The sequence below is a fragment of the Oryzias latipes genome, chromosome 17, assembly GCF_002234675.1.
Source record: "Oryzias latipes chromosome 17, ASM223467v1".
Classification (NCBI taxonomy): Eukaryota; Metazoa; Chordata; class Actinopteri; order Beloniformes; family Adrianichthyidae; genus Oryzias; species Oryzias latipes.
In genome coordinates this window covers 12,376,941-12,404,230 of record NC_019875.2, presented here as the reverse complement: position 1 = coordinate 12,404,230, position 27,290 = coordinate 12,376,941, and the positions used below count along the sequence as shown (strand labels likewise).

The window sequence follows — 27,290 nt, the reverse complement described above, 5'->3', positions numbered from 1 at the left end:
GATTGCCTCAGCGGAGACCCCGACCCGCTAGCCCCCCCGACCCGTACTAATAATGGGCCCCCCCTCCCCCCCAGAACGCCCCCCCACAGGACAGGGCCGACAAGCCCCCCACCCCACCCCACCCCAGACCCCGCAGCCGAAGCGGGTGACACCCAGAGCGACCGGGGGCCCCGAGAGGGTTGTCCCGTCCCGTCCCAGAGCCAGGGAAGGGCCGATCCCAGCCCCAGGTGCAGATGGGCAGCCCATCCGGCGCCGCTGGGCCCCCCCCACCCGAGCAGGGCCCCCCGCCAACCCCCCCCAGCACAGGCAAAGGGACCACCCCCCCAAGCCAAGCCAGACCACCACCCCACCCCCCCACCACGCACCCCCACACCCAAGCCCAGAGGACCACGCAGCGCCCCAGCCCGCCCCACCCAGGCACCGGACCCGACCCCCCGACCAACGGAGCCCCCCACCGCCCCCGCCAGGCACCGGAAGCCCCGACCCCCACCCCAAACCACGGCAGAAGGGCAAGGAGCAGCGACGACCAGGCCCTCCACCCCCTAAGTCATGGAGTCAACCACAGGAGACCAGAGAGACTGAATTCTTTCAAAGTTACTTGAGCTTTGGGCTGACATTTTTTCCAAGCTGATATGATCAAACAGCAGATTTCTGTGTTGACTTATGTTTATATTTTTCTTGTTTTTCCAATTTATTAAAATAGTTTTTTTGGCAATACAAAGAGTTATGAAAATGATAGATGCTAATCCTTCTTCTATATCGATGGCACTCATGTCACCAAGCACACAAAGTGACGGTGAGGCAGTGATTGAAACCTTAAGCCAGACTGATAAATCGGCACATACCTGCTGCCAGAGAGCCCTGACAGGAGTGCAGAACCACAGTGCGTGCATGTAGCTGTCGGGTAGATTATTATCACAGTGCTCGCAAATGTCTGAGTTACTGAGACCCATCTTGAACATCCTCTGTCCAGTGTAGTAAATTCTGTGAAGAGTTTTGAGATGGATTAGCTGCAGATTTGGACTTTTTGTCAGTTTAAAGGTGTTTAGACAAAGTTCTGACCAGAAGCTTTCATCTGTGCTGATGCTCAAATCTGCATCCCATTTTTTTGTTGGAAGGGCAATATTGTTATCTAAATTACATAAAAGTTTGTATATTTTGGAGAGAGTTCTATTCATTGAAAAATTAATCAGAGTGGTAACTACATCTGGTAGCTTTAAATCGTCGTCTTTAATTTTATACTTTTTAGTAATACTTGATTTAAGTTGCTGATATTCCAAGAAGTTATTTATTCCATGTTTGTCTTGAAGTTCCTGGGGGGTTATGAATCTTCTATCAATGATTACGTGCTCTAGTTGTTTTATGCCCCCTGCTTGCCAAGCTGGGAAGTGAATCATTTTTTTGTTAATAAGGATGTCCGGGTTGTTCCAGATGGGTGTCATTTTGCACGGTTGAATTGATGATTTTGATATTTTGAGAAATTCCCACCAGGCTGTTAAGGTGGCATTTATATTAATGCTTTTGAAACAATCCTGTTTTTTAACTGTTTGGCTAATAAATGGTAGCTGTGACAGGTTGATCTTTCCACATAACACCTGTTCCAAGTCTAACCATGAGTTGGTTTCTGGATTATTTTTTAACCATTTTAAGATATATTGTAATCTATTTGCAAGAAAGTATTTGTGGAAATTAGGTAGTTCTAATCCTCCACAGCTTTTTGCAGATTTTAAAGTTTTTAGACTAATTCTTGCAGGTTTGTTGTTCCATAGAAAGCTTGATATGGATGAGTCTAATGTTTTGAACCATTTTAATGGCGGTTGTGTGGGAATCATTGAGAAGAGATAATTAACCTTGGGTAAGATTTTCATTTTAACCGTGGCTACCTTGCCCATAAGGGACAGAGGCAGGTTGGTCCAGCGTGTTAGATCGTCCTGTATGCTTTTCAGTAATGGGGTGTGGTTTAGCTGCACCAGTTCTGATAGTTTGGGGGAAAAGTAGATACCCAGATATTTGATATTTCCTGTTTTAACTGGAATTGTGAGTCTTTGTTCCATATTCCTGTTGAGTGGTAATAAAACAGACTTATTCCAATTAATGGAATAGTCTGATATGGAGGAGAATTCATTTATGATCATTGCTGTTTCATTTACAGAATGTAAATTCCTTAAAAACAGTAATATGTCATCCGCATAAAGACTAATTTTATGATGGCTGTGTTTGGTTTTTATTCCTATAATGCTCTCATTCTGTCTTATTGCTGCAGCTAAAGGCTCAATGAATATAGCAAAAAGAGAAGGAGAGAGTGGGCAGCCCTGTCTGGTTCCTCTTCCAAGAAAAAACCTGTTTGAAGTCTGTTTATTAGTTCTAACTGATGCATTGGGGTTGTGATATAATATTTTGATCCAATTGATGAATGCTTCTCCAAAACCAAACTTATGGAGGGCAGCAATAAGGAACTTCCAATTAACTCTGTCAAAGGCTTTTTCAGCATCCAGCGATAGTACCGTCATTTCCTGTTTTTTAATGGTGGCAAAGTCTATTATATTAACTAGTCTACGGACATTATCATCCGAGTGTCTGCCTTTGATGAATCCAGTCTGGTCGAAGTGAATTATGTGAGGAGTGATTTTTTCTATTCTCTGTGCTAGTGCTTTGCAGATAATTTTTACATCTGCATTGATTAAAGAAATGGGGCGATAGCTTGAAGGACTAGTGGGATCTTTGTCTGGTTTTAGAAGAAGAATTATGTTGGCTGAGTTCATGTTAGGTGGCATTGATTGGCTCTCATTAATAGATGTGACAGTTTTATAAAATGTTGGTGCCAGTTGTTCCCAGAATTCTTTATAAAACTCAGCAGGAAAGCCATCAGGCCCTGGTGCTTTACCATTGGGCATAAGTAACAGAGCTTCATGAAGTTCAGACGGCAAGAGCGGAGAATCTAAGTTTGTGATTTGATCCTCATTTAGCCTGGGTAGGTTTACATTATTAAGAAATGAGTCAATACTTTGCTCTGACGGATTGATCTGCGGTGTGTACAGGTTTTTATAAAAGTTTTCAAATTCGTTATTAATTTTGACCGGGTCATGGGTGACATTTCCTGTTTGGTCCATAATAGAGGTGATTGATGATTTTTCTCTGTTAATTTTAAGCTGATTAGCCAGAAATTTGCCAGATTTATTAGAGTTTTCAAATCTTTCAAGTCGTAGCCTTTGTATTTGAAATTGTGTTTGTTTATTAATGATGTCATTTAACTGCAGCTTTAAATTTTTCAGATCTCCCAGAATGTGTTCCTGTGCAGAAGCAGCATAAGCAGTCTCCAGGGTTTTGATTTTATTTTCTAATTCTAATAAATCTGCTTTCTCTTTGCGTTTTTTGTGCGTTGAATAAGAAATGATTTTCCCTCTCATGACTGCCTTTGCTGCTTCCCAAAGAACGCACGGTGGGATGTCTGGAGTATTGTTGAAGTCTAAGAAGGTTGCCCACTCTTTTTTAAAGAATTCAAGAAATTCCTGGTCCTTTAACAGAGACGTATTAAACCTCCAGGTTGTACCAGAGGGTGTGGATTTTTCCCTAGAAATGTTTACAGAGACTGGTGCATGATCACTGATAATAATTGGATGGATATTGGAGCTTTGAATATTTTTTAAAAGAGAGTTACTGATTAATAAATAGTCTAAACGGGAGTGTGAATAGTGAACTGGAGAAAAAAAGGTGAACCCTTTAGTGCTTGGGTGACATGAGCGCCACGCGTCGCAGAGACCCAGATCATTCATGTACTGCTTTAGAATACTTGCAGACCGCCATGTACGCTGGTTTGCTGCTGTGCTGAGTCTGTCAAGTTCAGGGTCCAAAACAAGGTTGAAGTCTCCTCCTATAATGATTGTGGAGTCAGAGTGAACTGAGAGTGAGGTGAAGAATCTGTGAAAGAAGGAAGAGTCGTCAACATTGGGACCATAAATACTCACTATACAATAGTCCTTATTCTGAATGGATATATTAATGATTACAAATCTGCCTTCTGGGTCAGTAACTGTATCCTTATGAGTAAAATTAAGATTTTTATTAATTAAAACAGCAACTCCTCTTTGTTTGGAGTTGTAACTGGCAGAGTATATAACTGGAAATTGTAAGCAGCACATAAGGTGATTCAAAGAATCTGATAAATGGGTCTCCTGCAGTAGAGCTATATCTGCTTTTAGACCATCCAGGTGATTTAACACTTTCAATCTCTTTGGCTCAGAGCCAAGTCCACGCACATTCCAGCTAACGATGTTAAGACTGTTCATAACTGCTCTGACTGAAAAGGTGTAAAGCTAAGTAGTGCTTGTGTGCCAGTCCGTGTGCGCGTGCCCGCATTTGAGAAGCGCTGTGCGCGTGAACGTTTTCTGGTTATGTGAGCTGTGTGTCGCGTGCGTCCTATGAGAGCCTGTGTGAGGTGATTGCAGTATGTCAGCGTGTGTGTGCGGGATCGCATGTGCACGCCCCTGTGTGCGCTTGTGTGAGCGCGCGCCCGTTCCGTGCATAAATAAATACTTACAGAGGATGAGTTGCTTCCAGGTGATTTACGTATAATGAGGGGGGAGAGGGGGGGGGGAGAGTAAAGGAAAGAAAAAAAGAGATAGAAGGGAAAACGAAAACAACAACAAAACAACAATAGAAACATCAGTGGGACTGAAGTGACGAAGAAAAAAAAAAAGACTGTTTTCCTGCGATCGAGGTGTGGATTATTGATGATCCGGTTTTCCATTCATTGAAGTAAGTTTAGCGGGTTTCTTCTGGGCAGCGCAGATGTTCTCAGCGCGGATCTGAAAGCCTTCAGCACAGCCAGGGGGTGATCTCCGGGTCCCGGAACAGCCGTCCGTCCACGTACAGTTTGTCAACGGCCACAATCGCTCTCGAACCAGCAGCAAGATGCTTCCTCCTCAGCGGGAACAGGATCTTCCTTCTACGGAGGATTTCTGCCGGGAACTGGTCATTAACGCTGTAATGCGTGCCTCTCAGTTCCCGTCCGCGGCCCTTCACCAACTCCTTCTGTTTGAAATGTTCGAATTTAGCCACAATAGGACGCGGGCGCTGGTGGTCGGACCTTCTTCCTCCGAGGCGGTGAACCCTGTGGAAGGAGATCTTCTGCACCTCCTCCTTGGGGAGCTTCAGGTGGACCTGTAAAAAGGATCTCACGGTGGCTTCGGGGTCTTCTCCTACCTCCTCTGGAACCCCCGCGACCACTAGATTGTCCCTCATGCTCCTCGACTGAAGATCCAGGAGGGTTTCCTTGATGGATCGGTTCTCCTCGGAGAGACGGGCGGTGTCACTGCTCAGGGTCTTCACGGTCTCTCTGAGGGCCTGGTTCTCCGCTGCGAGCTCCCGCACCTGCTGCTGGCTGAATTCCAGAGACTCCCGCAGACCTTGAAATTCTCTATGGAGGATCTCCAGCAGATTGAGGCGGCCATCAAAGCTGGAGAGCTTTTTGTCAATCGAATCCAGGATATCGCTCATTCCGCTGCCTGGAGAGGACACAGCCCCGGGAGAGTCCTCAGGCCGTTCACGCTTGGCGGAGGGGGTGGTGGTGGCGGTTCTGGGCTTCACCATGTTGCAGGTATTAAAACACTCGTCAATGAAATTCTCCAGGTCCTCCAGGCTGACAGAAGCTTAATACTCTTAACAGGTTATGTTAGTTAGCAGGAAATGTTTTAATATGGCGGAAAAATGAAACAAGATCGAAAATGTTTGTTCAAATGCTTACGCGCCGCCAAGTCGACTCACCACACTCGTCTCGCTGGGTCTCGCGATACTACAGCATCACGCGATCCTCTTTTTTTTTTCTAACTTGTCCTGTCCAACAGCTCAACCTTTGGAACTTGAGTGTTGGCTGTTTGCACTTGCGATTCGATAAGCCTCAGTCATCTTTACTTTCCATTTCTGGGCATATCCTTGTGGCGTTTCTTCTGCTTCTTCGGTCCTGAGGCCAAAGAGGATGTCAATTGGTAGACGAGGATGTCTGCCATATAACAGGTAATACGGGGAGAAACCTGTCGCTTCATGTTTTGTGCAATTATAAGCATGTAGAACATGTGGCAGATGATCTTTCCAGCACTGTTTCTCTTTTTCACCCAATGTCCGAAGCATCTGTAGCAAAGTGCGGTTTAATCTTTCGGCTGGGTTGCCCTGTGGGTGGTAAGGTGATGTTCTCGAATGACCCACACCAGCGAGCTGTCGGAGGGATTTGAACAGTTCGTTTTCAAATTCCCGACCTTGATCGTGATGGAGTTTGGATGGATATCCAAATCTGGGGATGAAATCATTAAAGAGTCGATCTGCTGCAGTCTTGGCTGCCTTGTTCTTGGTGGCATACGCTTGTGCGTACCTTGTGAAGTGGTCCACCACAACCAAAATGTACTCGAACCCACCTTTGCAGGACTCTAAATGCAGAAAGTCTATACTGACAAGTTCAAGTGGCTCACTGGATGTTAAGCTGCCCATAGGTGCTCTCTCGTGTGTTGTTGGCTTTTTCTGTTTTATGCACAGACACTTCCTGGTGATGTACTCCTCAATCTCTTTCTTCATGAAAGGCCAGTAGAATCGTTCTCGGGCGAGGTTTAATACTTTCTCCACTCCAACATGGCCCACATTGTTATGAAGGTGGATCAGAGCTGTCTGTTTGTAAACAGCCGGTAGAACTAGTTGTTTTCGTTCTGTCGTCTTTCTGTAGATAAGGCCATTTTCTATGTGCAACCGACTCCACTCTCTCAATAGTCTTTTTGTGTTGATGTCCACTTTTTCTCTGTCGTTATCTGTAGGTGTCTTGCCTCTTTCTTTCATCTCTAAGACTTTGCCGATAGCTGGATCTGCTCTTTGTTCTTGAATTAGGCTTTCATGACTGATGGTTCGCAGAGGCTCTTTAAAAGAGTGGCTTGGTGAGGCAAGGGTGAGGGCAGCTATCCAAGGTACATCTCCACACTTTGCTCTTCTGCTCCCTTCCCAGACTGCACCAACTGCTTCTTCAGGTAACTCCACTGAACACTCTTTCATGAAGGTCTCAATGTCAAAAGGGCAACGTGACAACACGTCTGCATCAATGTTGGCTTTTCCTGGCCGATATTTTATATCGAAATGGAAATCTGCCAGTTGTCCCACCCAACGATGTCCGACTGCATTAAGTTTTGCTGTGCTTAGGACATATGTTAGGGGATTGTTGTCCGTAAAGATAGTGAAGTGGGGTGCATAGAAAAGATAGTCTTTAAACTTGTCGCAGACGGCCCACTTGAGGGCTAGAAACTCTAGTTTTCCGCTGTGCAAATGGTAGTTTTGTTCAGCCGGTGTTAGTGTGCGTGACCCGTACCCTATCACCCTCATTTTGTTGTCCTGGTTTTGATAAAGGACTGCCCCGAGGCCTTTCTGGGAAGCGTCAGTGTGTAATATGAAGGGGCGGGTAAAATCTGGGTATGCCAACACTGGTGGTTGGGTTAACATGTCAATCAGGCGTTCCAGAATCTCTTGGTGTTTCTCATCCCATTGTATTGGGGCACGGGAGGACAGTTGTGGATGTTTAGCTCGGCCTCTGGTTGGTTTGAGTTTTGCTGTGTCTGGTTTTATCTGGAGTAGGTCGTATAGAGGCTTGGCAATTCGTGAGAAGTCCTGCACGTATGTTCGATAATAGCTCAGAAATCCAAGGAGTTGCCTTAAATCTCCAACAGTTTGCGGTCTTTTATGTTTGAGTGCCTGCACAGCCTCGATGTCTTTTGGGTCCACTCTTACTCCTTCTGCAGACACTAAACGGCCAACATATCGAACCTCTTTACGGAACAGCTCGCACTTTTCTGGCTTTAGCTTCACTCCATGGTGTTGTAAGGCTTGCAGAACTTTACGAAGCACCTGAACATGTTCCTCAAAAGACTTTGCAAAACAAAGGACATCATCGAGGTAGGGAATGCAACACTCATCACGGAGTGTTTCAAGCATCTCCTCCATGCTTCGTTGGAAAGCTGCAGGTGCGTTTGACAGCCCGAAGGGTATCCTCACCCACTCATAAAGGCCCCAAGGGGTGGTAAATGCAGTCATGTATCTTGACCCTTCAGCAATGAAACCCTGATGGTAGGCCTTACCCTAATCCAGGATTGAAAACCAACTGTAGCCTCCAAGTGAGTCTGTGAGGTCTTGGATGCGGGGGAGGGGGTGTCTGTCTGGAACTGTTTTACTGTTTAGAAGGCGATAATCAATACAAAGCCGTAATGACCCATCTTTCTTCCTTACGCAGATGACAGGGGCTGCATAAGGGGACTGGGACTTTACAATCCATCCTTTCACTAACAGTTCTTGAATGTACTCCTTTACTTCCTTATAAAGAGGTCTTGGGATGGAGGCATAGGCCCTTTGTACTGGAGTGTCATCTTTCAACCTGATTTCCATCTTTAGTGAGGGGATACACCCAATGTCGTTGCTGTCGCGGGAGAACGCCTCACACTCTTCCTCCAGCACCTTTTCAACTATTTGTCGTTGGTCTGGACTCAGGTGACTTAGGTCGACAGGCGGCAACCAGGGCTCAGCGGAGGATTTGTTCACTTCCACTGCATTTGCTGCAACTTGGGCGAGATGGGTTAGGGGCTGCTCTGATGTCTCTGGTTGGATGACTTTAGCAACATTTTGGATGGTACCCATGATTGTTTTCCTTGGCAGAATTATTTCATGTTTTGAGTGATTGGAAATGGGGATCTTTACATAGGGTCTTTGGGGGTTGTTGACCTCTAAAAGTCCTTCACCCACGCTTAACTGTCTTAGCATATTGGTCTCCTCTGCAGGTTCATACAGCACCAGGGGGTCAGAGATGTCAAAGCTCTGGGGGACTCTGCACCATAGTTGAACTGCTTTCCCAGCAGGGATAGTTACATTGTCTCTGCCAGTTCTTACTGTGGCTGGGCCTCCATCAGTACTTTTTGGTGTTTGAATGAAGTTCACCATAGCAACTACCTGTTCTTCATCCATTCCCAAGGCCTGACGAAGGAGGCTGTATAGAACTGTGCTGGCTTCTTCATCAGACTCCTGTCTTTCAATAATTGCTCCAAGCACATTAGCTCCCACTAATGGCTGGGGTAGTGACAATCTACTAACGAGGAATGGTGCTTGCACAGTGAGATTAGGATCTTCGTGACCAGCGAGTGTGACTGTGAGTTCTACCCACCCGTCGTAGGGGACTGTTTGGCCATTGACGGCGTAAACTTCAAACCCATCGTTAAGAAGTTCTTGTAGTGATCTCACTGAATAGCTGGGGATATACTTCTTGGCCCACTGTTGGTCTACCATACTCACTTGTGAACCAGAGTCAAATAATACTGTTGCAGGATAACCACTGATCAAACACTTTAAAAGACTTTTCTTACCGACAAGGGGAACTTTACATCTTGTGATGTTTTGATTGGAGTTCTCATAGGGTTTCCTCTGATGGTGTTGAGGGAGTTTTCTTGACTGTTTATTGTTGTGTCTTGCATGCAGTTTTGCAGGAGGAGGTTTTACTGGCTGGGACTGGAGCTCTGGACCGGTCTCTGGCTGTCCCTCGACAGAGGCCGATTCACGTTTCCCTGAAACTTGGTCCGCTTTAAGCATCCAATTGCTCGATGCCCTGATTCACCACACACAAAACAATGGCAACAGTCCTGCAGGTTTTGCTCACTGCATTTTGGGCAGCGGAATGTTCTTTTCAATGGGGTTGTAGTTTGGCGAGCAAAGGGTTGAGGAGCTTGACAGTATTGCGACTGAGAAGGCGAAGGTGTAGTGGCATGAGTCTGGGCTTGGGTCGGTGGTGATGGGGCATAGTGGTATGGCCCTGTGGCCTTTGATTCCATCAAACTAGCCACCAGGTTGGTTAATGTCTCTACTTGGTCTGTGAGTTGTTTGATTGTTTGTGCCGTTTGCTGATCTTTGGTTATTTTTGTTTCTTTTGTCTCAATTACTGCACTTTGAGCTTGTGCGGTTCTCTGGCGGGATACTTGGCCTAATCTCCGCTGATGTTCTTTCTCATCGCTGATTATCTTTGTGATTTCGCTAAGTATCTCTTCATCGGTGACGTTATGATTTGAGGTAAGGGGTCTCAGTCTTAAGCGCAAGTCTGCATATCTAACTCCCAGGCCTTGGTAGACTGTGTGAAGGAACACTTCCTGAATTGTCTTGGGGTCATAGGAAATGTCAGAGGTGGCCTGTTTTGAATGAAAGATTAATTTCTGCTTGAGTCCAATCATGCGATACAAAAACTGTTGAGGTGATTCATGTTCGGCTTGTTTGGCACACATTAACTCCTGAAACATCTCCGTTGTAGCTTTTTCTCCAAGGTGAGACCTGAGGAAGCATTGTAGTTCTGAAAGAGATAGTTCATCCTTGTGCATGAGCATGTCCCTGAAGGTACCAGGCTTTACAATTCTCAGTACACCTCTAACAATCTCCGCTTCAGAAAACCCTTCTTTAGCTCCTTCGCTGATCTGTTTGGTGAGGCTGTTGTAGCTAATGTCAGAGCTGCTGTCTCCGATCTGTCCTCCAAACACCTTGAATTCTCTCCGAGGCAGGTAGGAAAGGTCTCTCAGAGTTACGGGTCTTTCTGGACTTTGTTGTGGTCTGTTTTGGGACTGTGAGTGACTGTGATGACTTGGTGTTGTGGCAGGTTGTGATGCTGTAACTTCACATTGCCTTAGCCTCTCAATCATTTCCTCACACATTCTCCTTAGTTCTTCTGTTGATTGTTCTTTGTTAGTATTTGTGCTAAGGTGTCTGTCCGGAGGGTCTGGTAATATGTTAGGCTGCAGTGAGCTGGGCATAGTGTGTGTTTCAGCTTTGGAGGATGCATCAACTGGAGATTCTGGATCATTAGTTTGAATAGCTTGGCTTATTAGGTCATTCAACATGAGCAGGTGGCTCATCCCCTCATCCTCAAGGTCCAGCAGGCTGTCTGATTGTATATAAGAGGTGATGTAGTCCATGCAGCTTTCCTTGTCATGTTGACTGAATTGTGTGGAGTCGCTATTGTCTGTTGCGATGCTTCTTGCCAGTTCAAAAAGATTTGTGGTGGAGAGTGTAAATAAGCGTCCTCTAATTTCCCACACTAATTCTTTGCGTACTGTTGACATGTTGTCAATGTAGGGTTCTGTATTCTTCCTCTGTGCGCTCTGTTATAGTTTTCTGTCACGTATGTGTTTACTTCCTTTCAGCAGTGCAGTTCCTTTCTGAGGTGAAGATCCTTTGCTCCCTGATCTCCCTCCTTGGACACTCACCGACTGATTTGACTTGAATGGTGGTCCGGTCTCGGAAGTCTCTTGGTTCAGTAATCACTGGATCTGCTCCTCAACGACTGAAGAGGAGAGATCCCGGACGAGCCCCCACAGTTTGTTACGGGTCCCGAGTGCGGCGACCACAATAACAAAAAGAATTGTGTCTCTGTGAAAATATAAAACGAGTCTCAGAGCAGAAACGACACGAGCACTCTTTCATTCTCCAAATCACTTCTGTTTAAATGTTTCAACACATTTACAATTTCAATTCAGTGCATGTAATTGTCCAATGTACAATCTGACCTCCTAATCAAGTCTAAATTAAATATCTGACGAATATCTCACATCAGTAATTACTCTCTGTTTTCAAATACATTACATTTCAAATTTCAAAACTAAACAAAAGAATCACATAAGTTTAATTGACTTTAACTTCTGTAGTCTGCACAAACAAAGGAAATACTTCTTTGTCTTTGTTACTTTAGCATATTGTTTTAGCTTATAAATGCTGGACATTGCACTGTTAGAAATATAAACTTATAATAATAATAAAAGAACAATAAATCTGTAAACTTTCATCCCTTTACAACTGTTACAAAAATAATTGTTTCTGTTGCTTTTAAACATGTTTAAAGTCACGTCAGGAATCTTACAAAATTAATAAAACAAACACAGTAATGGATCCAACTAGTTAGCATAGTTGCTATGGCAATACAAGCTCATTTAGCGCGAGCTAACAACATCCTGTCTTGTGAAAACAAGCTAGCGCGATAACACCCGCTACTTCCGGCCTGGCTTTTCCCGCCGAAACTGATTTAAACTTCTCCAGTTTACATCAAAATTACAAATTGAACAACACTGAAAATCATCTGGGAAGTAGACCAAAGCTTAGGGCTTACATCTGCTGGGTTTAAACCACATACTAACCTGTGAAAATATAAAACGAGTCTCAGAGCAGAAACGACACGAGCACTCTTTCATTCTCCAAATCACTTCTGACGGAAACAGGAAGTTGATCCGTCTTCGGCCACTTGGAGGCGCTGCGAGTGTCAAAGGTTCCGCCTACCAGACTCATAATATAGTTCCTTTTTATCTTCTTTTTTTTCACAGACTATTTTTAATAAATGCATTCAAAAATAATTATTTTAATTACTACAAAATAATCATAATAATGGTTTTTAATTTTTAAATAAATACCAAATGTGGATGCACATATTTGGGTGCACCACACACGCGCCGCACTGAGGCGCGCGTATCGCGCTGAGGCGCGCGCTTTTCAGTCGCCGCTGCTGTATTTTACCGGTGTGTTTTTTAACCAGTCCTGTTACTCCCATAACGCTGCCGCGACACAAGCGGAAGGAGAGCTGTACCCGTTCACCCCTCCATGCACTGCTGATACTTGCTCATTCTCAAACACATACAACAGTATGGCGAGCCGGGCGTTGGCCCCGCCTTTAGCCCCTAAGACTCATGGGAAATGTGGAATCGCTGATGTAAATTTCCTCATCATAACTGAGGGATGTAATGTTGATTATATGGTTACTGTTTGCAATTTTATGCATGATACCTAGATTGTCAATAAGTAAAAAAATAATAATAATGAAATAAAAACACCATAACTGAGGAACTTGTGAACAGAATACAGGTCCATGCTGTTTGACAGATGTCGATACACTCAAATGCATGGGTCAGAGGCAAAGCTGGCTACACCTGCAAAATACTAATCAACTGCACTCACTCTGGGATGCTGGCCGTGATCTGTCAGGATGACAATATCGCCTAACACATGCGCGGTGCGGCTTGAGTATGTATAAAATTAATTAAACACGTAAAAGTGGGTGGGTGCGGCTTTTAATCGGGTGCGCTTTGTAGTCCGGAATTTACAGTAGTTCAGTTGATGTGTCTGTTGTTCTGGATTCTTATCGTTTATTTGGGATTTTTCCAAAGTTTGTTACTTTTAGCTCTTTTCCAGGGATTAAACTGACGAACCTGAAGCTCAGAATCATGTTTGTATACTAAGTTCAGTACAGTTTCTATCTGTCTGTTATTTGCATTTCATGGTAAAATAACAATCTGAAATAAGTTCACGTGTGGAAGCCTTTGCTCCTTTCAACAGAATAAACTGAGGAGCCTTATGGTCAGAATCATGTTTGTACCAGTGAATAGTTGCATAGCTCTCATCAGACTGATAGTTACATTTCAGTGTAACAGATTTTCCTTCAGTTCCTGTAAGTTGATCTTGATCAGGAGAGATTGAGTCTCCAGCTGTGAGTCCTGGAAAAAGTGGAGAAAATGAAGCCATTAGATGAATGAGATGATGAGTTGATGCAGCAGCTTCAATCAATCTTGAATGTCTGTTCTTAAACTCACCTAGAATGTGAGATAGAAGCAAAAAGAGGTAAAGCAACATGTCTTTGGAGTTCTTGAAGCCACACAGACAGCAGATGAACTCTGTTCTTCCACTGCAGCACAATGAGGAAGACATAATGTCACTGGATGATGTGAAGTTCAGACGGTGGGGCCAATGAGCTCTTTTTCAGTTCAACTCAGTCAATTAATCAAAGAGTTTAGTGCTTCCACAGCAGCTCTGTCTATGATCTTTATTGCTTCATTTTTCTGTTAATATGCTCTACGCAGCCCTCAACTAAAAATAAAGAAAGAAATTGTTCCCTCAAATTTTTAATTTTTGGCCCACAAATGAGGAGGTATTAAAGACGAAATCAGATAGTGGTTGGCACACAATGAGGAAGTAATAATGTCACTTGATGATTTGAAGTTCAGTGGGCGGGGCCAATGAGTTCTTTTTCACTTAAGCTCAACCGATCAAAGAGTTTAGTTCTTCCACAGCAGCTCAGTCTCTGATCTTTACTGCTTTGTTTATCTTTTGTCCTTTTCATCTTTTCATCACTGATTGAACAATCAAAGTTTTCACAGTGTGTGATGCCCTCTAGTGGATGTTGTGTAGTGTGGAGTTGTCTTTGTTCTGCAGGTTTTTGTACAGAACTTTGCTGTTTCCTGTCACTGTGGGCTGCAGAGCACAGTAGTACACAGCAGAGTCAGACACATGAAGCTTCTGGATCTTCAGAGGAACTGATTTGTCTTTGAGTTCAGCATCAAATCTGTCTTTCTGGAACTCTGGAGCGTTATCATCTTTTCCATAACTGTGGCGCCGCAAAATATAATTTATGTTCCCATTTTTTTCTCTTCTGTACCAAAATAAATGTGGAGTAAAAGTGGTCTCAAAGGTACAGTTGAGTGTGAGAGAGTCTCCTTCAGCAGCAATGACTTCTCCTCCTGGTTGGATCACTTTGTCTTCTCCTTTACACTCTGAGGAAGAACAGAACATGCAGAGGAAGAGATGAATCAATAAAGATGATTGATTAAAGGACAACAATCAGCAGCTTTAGCAGCTCTTAATTTACAGCTCAGTAATGTGTTGAAGTGCTTGAAGAGGAAACATGTTGATCTTTGTGTCTTACCAAAGAAAAGAGCAGCAAGAAGAATCCACAGCCAATGTTCCATCTGTACAACAAGGTTTCAATCAACAGGAGAAACTAGCTGATGTTCAACATTCACTCTGACAATTGTTCTCTTCACAGCACCACTTCTTACTGACTGAATATTGAATACAAAGCAGAAGGAGACCCCCGCCCACTTCACAATGTCGCCCTCTGGTGGAAAATAGAACCTGACAGCAGCAGTGGAGAAAGCACAGAGCCTTTTCAAATAATAATAATAATTGGCCTTTGGTCCTCTGCTCTGTCTTTTTCCTCTTTATCTTCCTTACCTCCAGAGTGTTTCAAGACATCACCCTACTGTCTGGCTGCACCTCATCAAGAAAATCTTCCTCTCCTCTTGCTGACATCCTACAGGAGGGGGGGGGGGGGCATGCCACATCATATTTTCCCTATTCCAGATGACACCAAAGGACTTCATTCTCCATGATGACTTTAGGTCTGAAAGAACCTACTGATCACCCAAAGCCTGGGGGGGGAGGGGGAGGCATGCCACATCAAACCTTCAACATCTCCAGAACATTTCTTTAGCAAACTGCTTCTTCAGGATCACTCCGACTCCCCTCATCTTTCCATCTACATGATGAATCAGCTTGAAACTGCTCCCAATCTGTAAGATTTACTCTCATTCCATCAGGTCTCTTGAAGACAAGATGCCAGTCTTTATTCTTTCCATTATGTTGTCCAACTCTCTAGTTTTCACTGTCAGAGTCCCAACATTCAAAGTTCCTACTGTCTTTTACTCCTGCCTTTCATTTTGAATATTTGCCAACAAGCACACCTTCTTCCTCTCCTTCTTCAAACAGTAGTCTAATTTTGTGGCACTCTGTAGGTGAGCAACATTGATGTCGATCTTTCTCAAACTGGGTCACAAATGATCCAGTATGAAAGTTCTGTTTGTGATTTGCGCGACGGATTTTGCTTTGGTTTACTCTGGGTTATGATCCCAACAAAACCTTCTATCTACCCAGACTTGGAACCAAAACATGAAATCAATGGATTGTGCTTTTGTGCAGTTGCATCTTACCACAATTAAGTTGCCACAGTTAACGTTCAGTCTCTCGTGGCACATTGCTGCACAGGGGTGAAACCCATCTTAGTCACCTCCTCAAAGAGCGCCAAACAGACAAGGGGGCTGTAGGGCTATACCTGTTGTGACATAGTAAAGCATGGTGTGGGGCACAGTGGAAAAAGGCCTCTCAGTGCAGAAAAAAGGATATGTGCTACATCCAAAAAGAGCAACTCATTCTGTCAGAAATGAATGATGTTCTCAACAAAGTCATAAAGGCTCACTCCGGGATCCAGGGCATGATCGAAGTCAGTGGACCCACCTTGGACCCCTCTGTAAGGTATGATTCATGTCAGGAGAGATGAATAGAAAAATAGTAAAAGGTGCATACTTGTTTAGCACTTTACAGTCACAGTCTCATTCAAACGTAAATTCACACACACGTTAGCACCAACCTGTAAACACCAGAAGCAAGTTGGGGTTTAGGGACCTGCCCAAAGACACTTTGACTGTATATGAGAATTGGACCAAGTGACTCTTCCCCCCTTGCATTCCAAATAGGGGGAAGGGGTCACTGGCTCTAAGAAGCCAAAATCCCATAGACTTCTTTAAAAAAGAAAAACAGCTATTATTCAGTCATTATATTTGTCAGAATCACCCTTCTTACTCTGCTACTTTTTTTTAACATGTTTTTCCAACCCTATTTTTTTCATTATATTTTTACTTTATTGAAAGTTATTCAAGTTATAAACTGAGTTATTTAGCTAGCAGAGAAGTTATTTAGCTAGCAGACATTAGCCTGCTGCAATCTACAATAACATCTACAGGAGCTTCGAGCTGATGAGGGGTTTTCTTTGAAAATGAAGTGAAAATGGGTGCACATATACGTTGAAAAGATTTTTTTTTCATATTTTAAGGTAAAGAAGCGGATGGCCCTGACACAGCTTGCTTTCTTGGGGAAAAAAAAAGGCATCAGTCTTATTCCATGACTGACTAATGACCAGTAATCCTTTTTGGAGCATGCTTCCAACGGGCCTTTTTATTTGGAGTACTCCCTTCTGGCTGAGTTTACACTCGTGATTAAGCAGAAACTCCCTGGAATTTACGTTCAGCCATCGTACAAGTCTGCTTTAATGTGGTTTGGAGTCATATTCATCCGACACGGTCTGTACCAGGATGGGGTCTTCAAATTCACGGTGTATATTCCTGACAACTATCCAGACGGACAGTGCCCCAAACTAGTATTTGACATCCCAGTCTTTCATCCACTGGTGGACCTGGTATCTGGAGAACATTGATGTCAGAAGAGCTTTTACCAAATGGAGACGGAATCACAACCACATCTGGCAGGTCTCGATGTATGCACGCACGGTTTTTTACAAGATCAACACTGCCGAGCCGCTGAACCCAGAAGCTGCTGTCCTGTATGAAAAAGATGTGCAGTTATTCAAAAGCAAAGTGGTGGATAGTGTGAAGCTATGCAACAGTCATCTTTTTGACCAGCCTAAGATCGATGATCCTTACGCAATAAGTTTTTCTCCGTGGAATCCGGCTGTTCATGAAGAAGCAAAGGAAAGGATGTTTGCATACAAAAGACGTCCGGAGGAGCAGCAGCACAAGGGAATGCAGGTGTCTGGTTTGTCGCGGGTGAAACCTGGTTCAACTCAGCCCTTCAGCAAAGATGACAGTCCACCACAGAACTGAACCTGTGCTGTTCACACAGCAACCACTAGAGGGAGATGCAAGCGTGGTTTAACAGGAGTTTGTGTAAAGAAGCTGCACTTACTTTAAATTCCCCTTTATTTGATAACTCTGAAAGGGTTTTAGGCATATCTGGAAGGAAATTTGGACCAAGAAAAGGGGAATTGGTACATCATCACGGTAACATTGGCATAGAGAGGGATTTAAGTTTGGTTAAAGATGACCTGATTATGTGATGGATGTCTAGACGCAGCATTTTGTTGCCGCTCAGAAAGAACGATGAATCCGTGGTATGAGTAAAAAGCAGTAGCCACTTCACCTACCATTAAAGTTCACAATCAAGCAGTTGTTTATTTGTATCGCATCACAAACTATTTTATTTAGTTTCTAAAGTTATAAATAAATAAATAAATAAATAAATAAATATATATATATATATATATATATATATATATATATATATATATATATATATATATATAAAGGAATATATATATAAAGGAGAGGAGACAAGTTTTAAATTTAAAATTATTTAGGTAAGCTTGTATTGTTTTTAGTTTAAGTCATTTTAAATGCTTTACCTATTGTTTTATTAAAAATGTATGTGCAAATAATGGATGCTGTGATAATGTTCTTTTCTTTTTATTAACATTTTTTTCCTTTTTTTGTGTTTTTTTCTTTTTCGCCGTTTACTTGGGAACGTTTACAGTTTTCCTTGGATAACTGAGCAGTTTGAGGCTATGGGGCAAACTTCTATTGTGAGATTTCTGTCTTAAGTTGTGGAGGGAAATTTTTAATGATTTAATTCCATGATTATCTAAGCAACTGAAATGTATTTTAAATAAATTCTATTCAAAAAAAAAAAGTTATAAACTGACCAATCAGTTGCCTATTTAAGAGTATGTGGTCTCACATTGAACATTCGATCTTTGGATTACATACATTAAACAAACCAAAAAAAGACCTAATCGTAAAGAAAAACACACATTACATAGTATCTTCACCTGAGTAGTTTAATAAAATTGCCAGAAAAGAAAAAAAACTTAATTCTGGTTTTTAGTCACTAACAGAAGATCTGTTTTTCAGCACAATGACAAGGATAGAATGCCATTAGATTTGCTGCAGCTTGTGCAGACCCTTCAGGCCACAATTCACACATGTTGTTGTTCATCTGACTGTCATTAACAATGGTTTCCATTCTCATGTCTGCATCTCTGTAAACTGCAGAACTGAAGACATTGTTATTTTTCTCTCACAGAGTGATGATGTTCTGAAGGATGAAGACCTGCCAGTCTCTCTGCCCCAAGAAAGACATGAACACATTTCTGAGCTGCAAGTCTACATGCTTCAATCCATTCACCAGCAGGTCTTGTTTAACTGAGGCCTGGAATTTTTTTGAAGTTAGACACCTGCATACGTGTTAGTGAAACAAATGTATTAAATGTGCAGATAAATATTGTAGTGTACCGAGTTTGAGCTGGCTGTCTGTTGGGCTACTGCTGTCACTAAATCTATGTTCTGGAGCTATGATGGATGCACTGAACAGAAACATTAGCCTTGAGGCCTGTCATTCCGCCCTGTTATCAAGGTTTGGGCCATGGGGTCCAGGTGTCATCTGAATGATGAAAATGGGCGGCGACTGGTCAGTATTAAGGGAAATTGAGACTTTTAAAGCTATTCTGTTGTGCTTGTTTAAACTGAACGGCCCTTCATAATGCCCTTCATAATTAATTACAATAATTGCATCAACGATCGAAGAGCAAAGAATGCAAACACTTTGTCAGGTGGGGAGCATGATGGACACAAATTGCAGAGATGGAGGCACACGGTTCCAGGGCAAGGTTTTGATCAAAATAACAAAAAGTGCTGCAGAGCACAAAAACAAAACTAAACTCACTGTGGGCAAAACATGAACACATGGCAGAAGGGAAGAGACGATAATGGACCAGCACAAAAGTAAGGAGGAGACAAGACTTAAATACAGACAGGACAGACAAGACACAGGTGAACATGATCAGGAGAGATTGGGACCAAGGAAGTAAAACGCAAGAGCATGACAAAACAGGAAACCTTTCAACATAAAACAGGAAACAGAACTCAAACATGACTGAAACAAGACGGAAAGCAAGAGAAAGGAACCCAAACCATGACAGACTTGAGCTAAAGCTGAGCTGTAAAGGAGTTACATAAAGCAAATGTAAACTGGATCACGTCTCTGGCCTCAGAGTAAGGGAGGGACGCTAAATGATAATTATAACGAGCATAAAATATGAGATCTTTTTTTATAATAAAGGACTTTAATATTGTACATAACATTCAGGAAGTGGCCGGGGCGAGGGAAGACTGGGCATCTTTGCTTAGACTGCTTCCCCTAACATACATTTATAACATAATTTTAGTGGTTGATGTGGATCATCTGCTCATGTGAATCCTCCCACAGTGTTTCATTAGCAGCTGTAACCACAAAGATCTGATTAAAAAGGGAATGAACAGAATCCATCTGATATGAAGCTGTGCTTTGAAAACCACTTCCCTCCTCTTTGAAGAGTAGTCCCATATCTGTCTTCAGGTTTTTGTACAGCCTCTTCTACACTTTGGATCACTGTGGTCTCTCTAGAACACAGTAGTAGAGAGCTGTGTCTGCTAGGTTTAGATCTCTAATGGTCAGTTCAGTTGATGTGTCTGTTGTTCTGGATCCATATCGTTTATCTGAAATAAGTTCATTTGTGGAAGCTTTTGCTCCTTTCAACAGAATAAATTGAGGAGCCTGAAGGTCAGAATCATGTTTGTACCAGTGAAGAGTTACATAGCTCTCATCAGACTGATAGTTACATTTCGTTGTAACAGATTTTCCTTCAGTTCCTGTAATTTGATCTTGATCAGGAGAGATTGTGTCTCCATCTGTGAGCCCTGGAAAAGTGGAGAAAATGAAGGCATTAGATCAGTGCTTCTCAAATAGTGGGGCGCGCCCCCAGGGGGGGGCACGAAGCGATGCCAGGGGGGGCGCGCGGTGGTGGCGGTTTTAGGCACAGGTTTGTCCGGTGCGCAAATTTAACGTGGGGGCAGCGGTGACAGCGGCTCAGTGCTTGGAAAATAATCTGGTCCACTATTCGGTTCCTATTGTCTGTTCTGTCTGTCTGTCTGTCTGTCAGGGGGGGCGCGAAACATTTTCTTTTCCTAGGGGCGGCCTGGCAAAAAATAATTGAGAAGCACTGCATTAGATGAATGAGAAGATGAGTTGATGCAGCAGCTTCAAGCAAACTTGAATCTCTGTTCTTAAACTCACCTAGAATGTGAGATAGAAGCAAAAAGAGGTAAAGCAACATGTCTTTGGAGTTCTTGAAGCCACACAGACAGCAGATGAACTCTGTTCTTCGACTGCAGCACAATGAGGAAGAAATAATATGACTGGATGATGTGAAGTTCAGTGGGCGGAGCCAATGAGCTCTTTTACAGCTTTACTTAACCAATCAAAATGTTTAGTGCTTCCACAGCAGCTCTGTCCCTGATCTTAACTGCTTCATTTTTCTGTTGATAACATCTGCGGAGCCCTAAACTAAAAACAAAATGAATAAATTGTTCCTTCAAATTTTTAATTCGTGGCCACAAATGAGGAGGTATTAAAGACGAAATCAGATAGTGGTTGGCGCACAATGAGGAAGTAATAATGTCACTGGATGATTTGACAACATGTCTTTGTAGTTCTTAAAGAAACACAGACAGCAGATGAACTCTGTTCTTCAACTGCAGCACTATGAGGAAGAAATAATGTCACTGGATGATGTGAAGTTCAGTGGGCGGAGCCAATGAGCTCTTTTACAGCTTTACTTAACCAATCAAAATGTTTAGTGCTTCCACAGCAGCTCTGTCTCTGATCTTTACTGCTAAATTTCTTTGTTGTTATTGTCATAAATGACTGAACAATCAATGTTTTCACAGTGTGTGATGCCCTCTAGTGGATGTTGTGTAGTGTGGAGTTGTCTTTGTTCTGCAGGTTTTTGTACAGAGTTTTACTGTTTCCTGTCACTGTGGGCTTCAGAGCACAGTAGTACACAGCAGAGTCAGACACATGAAGCTTCTGGATCTTCAGAGGAACTGATTTGTCTTTGAGTTCAGCATCAAATCTGTCTTCCTTGAACTCTGGAGCATTTTCATTTTTTCCATAACTGTGGCGCCGCAAAATATAGTTTATGGTGCCTTTTTTTTCTCTTCTGTACCAAAACAAATGTGGAGTATAAATGGTCTCAAAGGTACAGTTGAGTGTGAGAGAGTCTCCTTCAGCAGCAATGACTTCTCCTCCTGGTTGGATCACTTTGTCTTCTCCTTTACACTCTGAGGAAGAACAGAACATGCAGAGGAAGAGATGAATCAATAAAGATGATTTATCAAAGGACAACAATCAGCAGCTTTTACAGCTCTTAATGTACAGCTCAGTAATGTGTTGAAATGTTTGGAGAGGAAACATGTTGATGTTTGTGTCTTACCAAAGAAAAGAGCAGCAAGAAGAATCCACAGCCAATGTTCCATCTGTACAACAAGGTTTGAATCAACAGGAGAAACTAGCTGATGTTCAACATTCACTCTGACACTTGTTCTCTTCACAGCACCACTTCTTATAGACTAAATGTTGAACATAGAGCCGAACACAGAGCCGAAGGAGAGCCCCGCCCACTTCACAATGTCGCCCTCTGATAGAAAATAGAAGGTGACAGCAGCAGTGGAGAAAGCACAAAGCTTTTTTTCCCCAAAAACTAATAATTATTTGCCTTTCTATTGATCCCTTTAGGAGTCGTAGTGGCGAATTATCTACCTCAAACCCTGTCCTTTCCAGCCCCCACACTGACACCAAAATCGTATATGTTTTTTTTCATTACACCTAAAAACCTTAATAACTGATCCTCCTCTCAACGGCCAACTCTAAATTCACCCCCTACCTCTCTGGCTCTTCCTTTTTTCTAAAATTTAAGCTGTAGTGGTGTCCGAAAGTTTTTTTTTAAGGAGGAGCTGTAGCAACTTAGGACTGTTATCCCTCCGCCGGTAGGCTGATCCACCTCGCGCTGTGGTGCGGAGGAGAAACGCATCTCTTCATTTGGGTTTGCTCTGACGCACAGACGTTTACATTGGGGCAAAAAAGTATTAAGTCCGCCAACAATTGTGCAAGTTCTCACTCTTAACCCCTTGTGCTATCCTAGGCACTTTAATGTTGGGAGTTGGGTCATCTAGACCCACTAGACAGTGCTCTGAACCTTTTTCTTCAATGATTTGTGATCTTCACTGGTGTCCATGGATAACATGAAATCTTTCCACCTTTATCCACCTTTGTCATGGTAGGAATAACACGCCAATGTAAGGGGGGGGGGGGGTCATAGGATAGCACAAGGGTTAAAGAGATGAGAAGCAGTGCATTAAATTCATAGTTGAGGTATAGTTATGAGGAAAATTCCAGGCCTCTCTCATCTTTTTAATTGGGAGATCTTGAACAATTGGTGGCATACGTAATACTTTTTTTCCCCACTGTTTATCTTAATGTAAAAACTGAAATTTTGTCTTTGCATGAATTTTTAAAGTAATAAAACCCATGTCATTATGTATGTTGACTTTAAAAGTCATCAAAATAATCAGAAAACCCCACTTGAAGTTGACATTGTTTCAAAACCTGTCTAGCCATGCAGCTTCACATAAAGTCAAAGAAAAAAAAAACATTTTCAAGTTTTTTTTTAGAACAAAAAGTCAAACATCTTTCTCCAAACAGTTACTCTCATACATAACGTACATCTCTAACATCCAAACAAAGACCTAATCGTAAAGAAAAACATCTGTTACATCATATCTTCAACTTGAGTAGTTTAATAAAACTGCTAAACAAAAATCTTTATTCTGATTTCTAGTCGTTCCAGCATCACTAACAGAAGATTTTGTTGTTCAGCACATTGAGAAGGATAAGACGTCAGAGGCCATGATTCACACGTTGTTGTTCATCTGATTATCATTAACCACGGGTTTTCATCAGTGGCGCCTCCAGAAGATTTTCTTGGGGGTGGCCGGTAGGGGGCCAATTTAAATCCTGGGGGTAGCACACAAACATAATGAGCCAAATTTTTAAAATCCATTCTACTAAATGTAGAAAAACAGCCTTTCGAAAACTAACAGAAAGTTAAATGCCTGCTGATATATGTTGATTTATTGTGTTTAGATTTCATGCTTAGGTGTGTCTGCTTGGGGTATTCGGCTCTAGGAGATATATCTATAATGAACAAAGAGTCAAATCAGTTGTTCTGAAATAATAATAATAACATACACAAATGTGAGGAAACTGGAGATTTTAAACAGGACTGTAAAATAGGTAAATTAGGTGGTTCGTTCCATTCAGTTTCCTGCACACAGAAATGAATGAATAATGACTGAGAGACAAAACTTATCTTTTGTGGAGGTTTTACTTTGCACAAACACGAAGGGGACACACAGATGAACATGGTGCATTCAAAGTCCGAACCAAGGAGCTCAGAGATGGGCTTGTTATATAAACCCTGCATTCCTTCAGTATCCTCCCCTTCATCTTTGTGTGTGCTGATGTACTGGTGTCTCGGCAGATGTCTGTGATAACCTCAGAGAGATCTGAAACTTTAAGCTCTCTGACCTTCAAGCACCTAGCCTGCAACAGTCTTTGGGTGTGATTTTCACATTGTTGTGCATTGGAAAACCTTCTGAATATGCAAATGCAGGGCTTATATACCAAGCCCATTTTCCTGTTTTCTATGTTCAGACTTTGAGCTCCGTTGTTCAGACTTTGATGCAGCAACCCTGTTCATCTGTCTGTAACCCTTCGTACAAATTTGTGCCTCTTGTGCGGAGTAAATCTTCACTGAAGCTAAGTTTTGTCTCTGAGTCGTTATTCATTCATTTCTGTGTGCAGGAAGCTGAAAGGAACGAATCAGCCTAATTTACCTATTTTACAGTCCTGTTTAGAATCTCCAGTTTCTTCACATTAGTAATACCCTTCCATGGTAATTATTCATTATATCTGTAGACATTTCTATTAAGGCAAATAAACATGTTGTATTATTAGGGTAACATAATTCTAACATCACCTGTTGGTCCAGGAACAGGTCGAGCCTTCGTTTTTGCTGAGTTCTGCCTTGTTTCTCTGACCAATGATGCTGACTGTCCTTCGTCTGACGCCGTCTCATGTTTGTCTTCCTCATTATCTTCTGTGATTTATACTGGCTGTGGATCATGCTGCCCTGTCTCATCTTCCTCCTTCTCCCTACTCCTGTGTTGCTCCCCTGCCATCTTTTTAGCTCCTTCTGTTGTACTTTTCCTCTAAAAAAAATATATGTAGACTTTCTCTTCATTCTCTGAAAATTGACATACACAAGCATCAACTAAGGACTTTAGGTAACTATGAGGAAACAGGTCAAAACCACATCAAAATACTGCCCTAACACACCAGTCCTCCAATAGCACCATGAAATGCGAGGCGCATGTGATGGGGGACATCCTTTTCAATGTACTACAATAAATGTAATTGCACATCCACCATCGCTGATGCTGTGGTGTATTTGAGTACAATATAGATCAGGTGATCAAAAGTACAATAAACAGATTGTTAAAAGACACCACAGAAAACATTTAACAGGTGTGAAAAGAAATGTAGTGTTCATGGATGTGTGTGTGCTGAAACCAGGGCTTGCGCGATGTTGGAAGGGAGGGGGAACAGCGCATGTGAGGGTGTGGATCGCATACACACGTGGTCAGTCGCCGTTTTGGAGTTAAGGAAAAAATAAGAAAGAAAGTTCCCCTTGAAGAACTGAGACTGGTTCTTTGGTTGAACCAGCTCTGGAGGCTCTGAGGGTTCCTATGCGGAAGTGAACCCCGAAGGAAGATCAGCCTTACCGTCTTATTCGTGTTCTGCATCCCGCACCTCGTCTTTAGCTAAAGATGTCTGTGCACGCAAAGGCAGCAGAGAGGGGAGGGGGTGTGGGCCGGTTAAGATGATCAGAGGGACTTGCAGCCTACTGGCTGTGCATTTGGGATGAAATGGATAACTGATGCTACCACAGTTTATAGTGGCTAGTGGGGTGGCCACAGCTACCCCTGGCAGACACCTGGTGGCGCCACTGGTTTTTATTCTCATGTCTCTCTCTGTAATCAGCAGAGCTGAAGACATCCTTAGTTTGATCTCACAGAGTGAGGATGATGTCCTGAGTGATGAAGACCTGCCAGTTTCCCTGCCCCAATAAAGACATGAACACATTAGTGAGCTGGGTCTTCAATCTATTCACCAGCAGGTTTTGTTTATTTGCGGTTTGGAATTATTTTGAAGTTAGTCGTTTGCCTAAATGTTAGTGAAACAAATTCAGTAAATGTGCAGATAAATATTGTAGTGTTCTGAGCTTGAGCTGGTTTTCTGCTGGGCTTCTGTTGTCACTAAATGTTCTATGTTCTAGAGCTACGATGGATGCACCAAACAGAAATATGGGGTCAATTTTTATGGAAACTATTAGAATGTAAACATTGAAGCTAAAGCTGAAGTGAAACGGAGTTACATAAAAGAAATGTAAACTGGTTCACGTCTTGGGGTCTCAGAGTGAGGGAGGGACACTAAAAAGTTATTATAAGTAGCATAAAACATGAAATTAATTTTAAATGATGGACTTTATTACTATAAATGAAATTTATTGCTTTTTAACATAATTTTAGTGGTTGATGTGGATCATCTGCTCATGTGAATCCTCCCACAGTGTTTCATTAGCAGCTGTAACCACAGAGACTCTGATCAAACAGGAATGAACAGAATCCATCTGATATGAAGCTGTGCTTTGAAAACCACTTCCCTCCTCTTTGAAGAGTAGTTCCATATCTGTCTTCAGGTTTTTGTACAGCCTCTTCTACACTTTGGATCACTGTGCTGTATCTAGAGCACAGTAGTAGAGAGCTGTGTCTGCCAGGGTTAACTTTCTGATGATCAGTTCAGTTGATGTGTCTGTTGTTCTGGATTCATATCGTTTATCTGGAATATTTTCCTCTGTGTAACCTTTTGCTCTTTTCCAGAGAATAAACTGAGGAGCCTGAAGGTAAGAATCATGTTTGTACCAGTAAAGAGAAGGATAGCTGCTACTTGTCTCATAGTTACATTTCATTGTAACAGATTTTCCTTCAGTTCCTGTAAGTTGATCCTGATCAGGAGAGATTGAATCTCCAGCTGTGAGTCCTGGAAAAAGTGGAGAAAATGAAGCCATTAGATGAATGAGATGATGAGTTGATGCAGCAGCTTCAAGCAAACTTGAATCTCTGTTCCTAAACTCACCTAGAATGTGAGATAGAAGCAAAAAGAGGTAAAGCAACATGTCTTTGGAGTTCTTGAAGACACACAGACAGCAGATGAACTCTGTTCTTCAACTGCAGCACAATAAAGAAGAAATAATGTGACTGGATGATGTGAAGATCAGTGGGCGGGGCCAATGAGCTCTTTTTCAGTTCATCTCAACTATTCAAAGAGTTTAGTTCTTCCACAGCAGTTCTGTATCTAATCTTTACTGCTTTATGTCTCTGCTGTCTTTGTGTTGACGCCCTCTAGTGGATGTTGTGTAGTATTGTGTTTTCACTGCAGGTTTTTGTACAGAGTTTTGTTGTTTCCTGTCACTGTGGGCGTCACAGCACAGTAGTACACAGCAGAGTCTGTCACTGCAGCAGAGGAGATCTGCAGATGAAACTCCTGTTTCTCTTTGTCATGTTTCACTGAAACGTTCTCTGTTTCTTCTAAAAGGTCAGAGATGATGAACTGGGGAGATGAACTGGACTTCTGTTGGTACCACT

The 27,290-nt window shown here is 42.5% G+C and overlaps 1 pseudogene and 1 gene segment (V, D, J or C); one reads left to right on the top strand and one right to left on the bottom strand.

Annotated features, from left to right (window-relative positions):
* Positions 1-14,130: 14,130 nt before the first annotated feature.
* Positions 14,131-14,858, bottom strand: LOC101175683. The segment is given in 2 exon segments: positions 14,131-14,576; positions 14,729-14,858. Coding segments are annotated over 2 exon segments (423 nt in total).
* A 1,163-nt stretch (positions 14,859-16,021) lies between these two features.
* On the top strand, positions 16,022-17,651 carry LOC101175435 (annotated as a pseudogene).
* Positions 17,652-27,290: the final 9,639 nt, after the last annotated feature.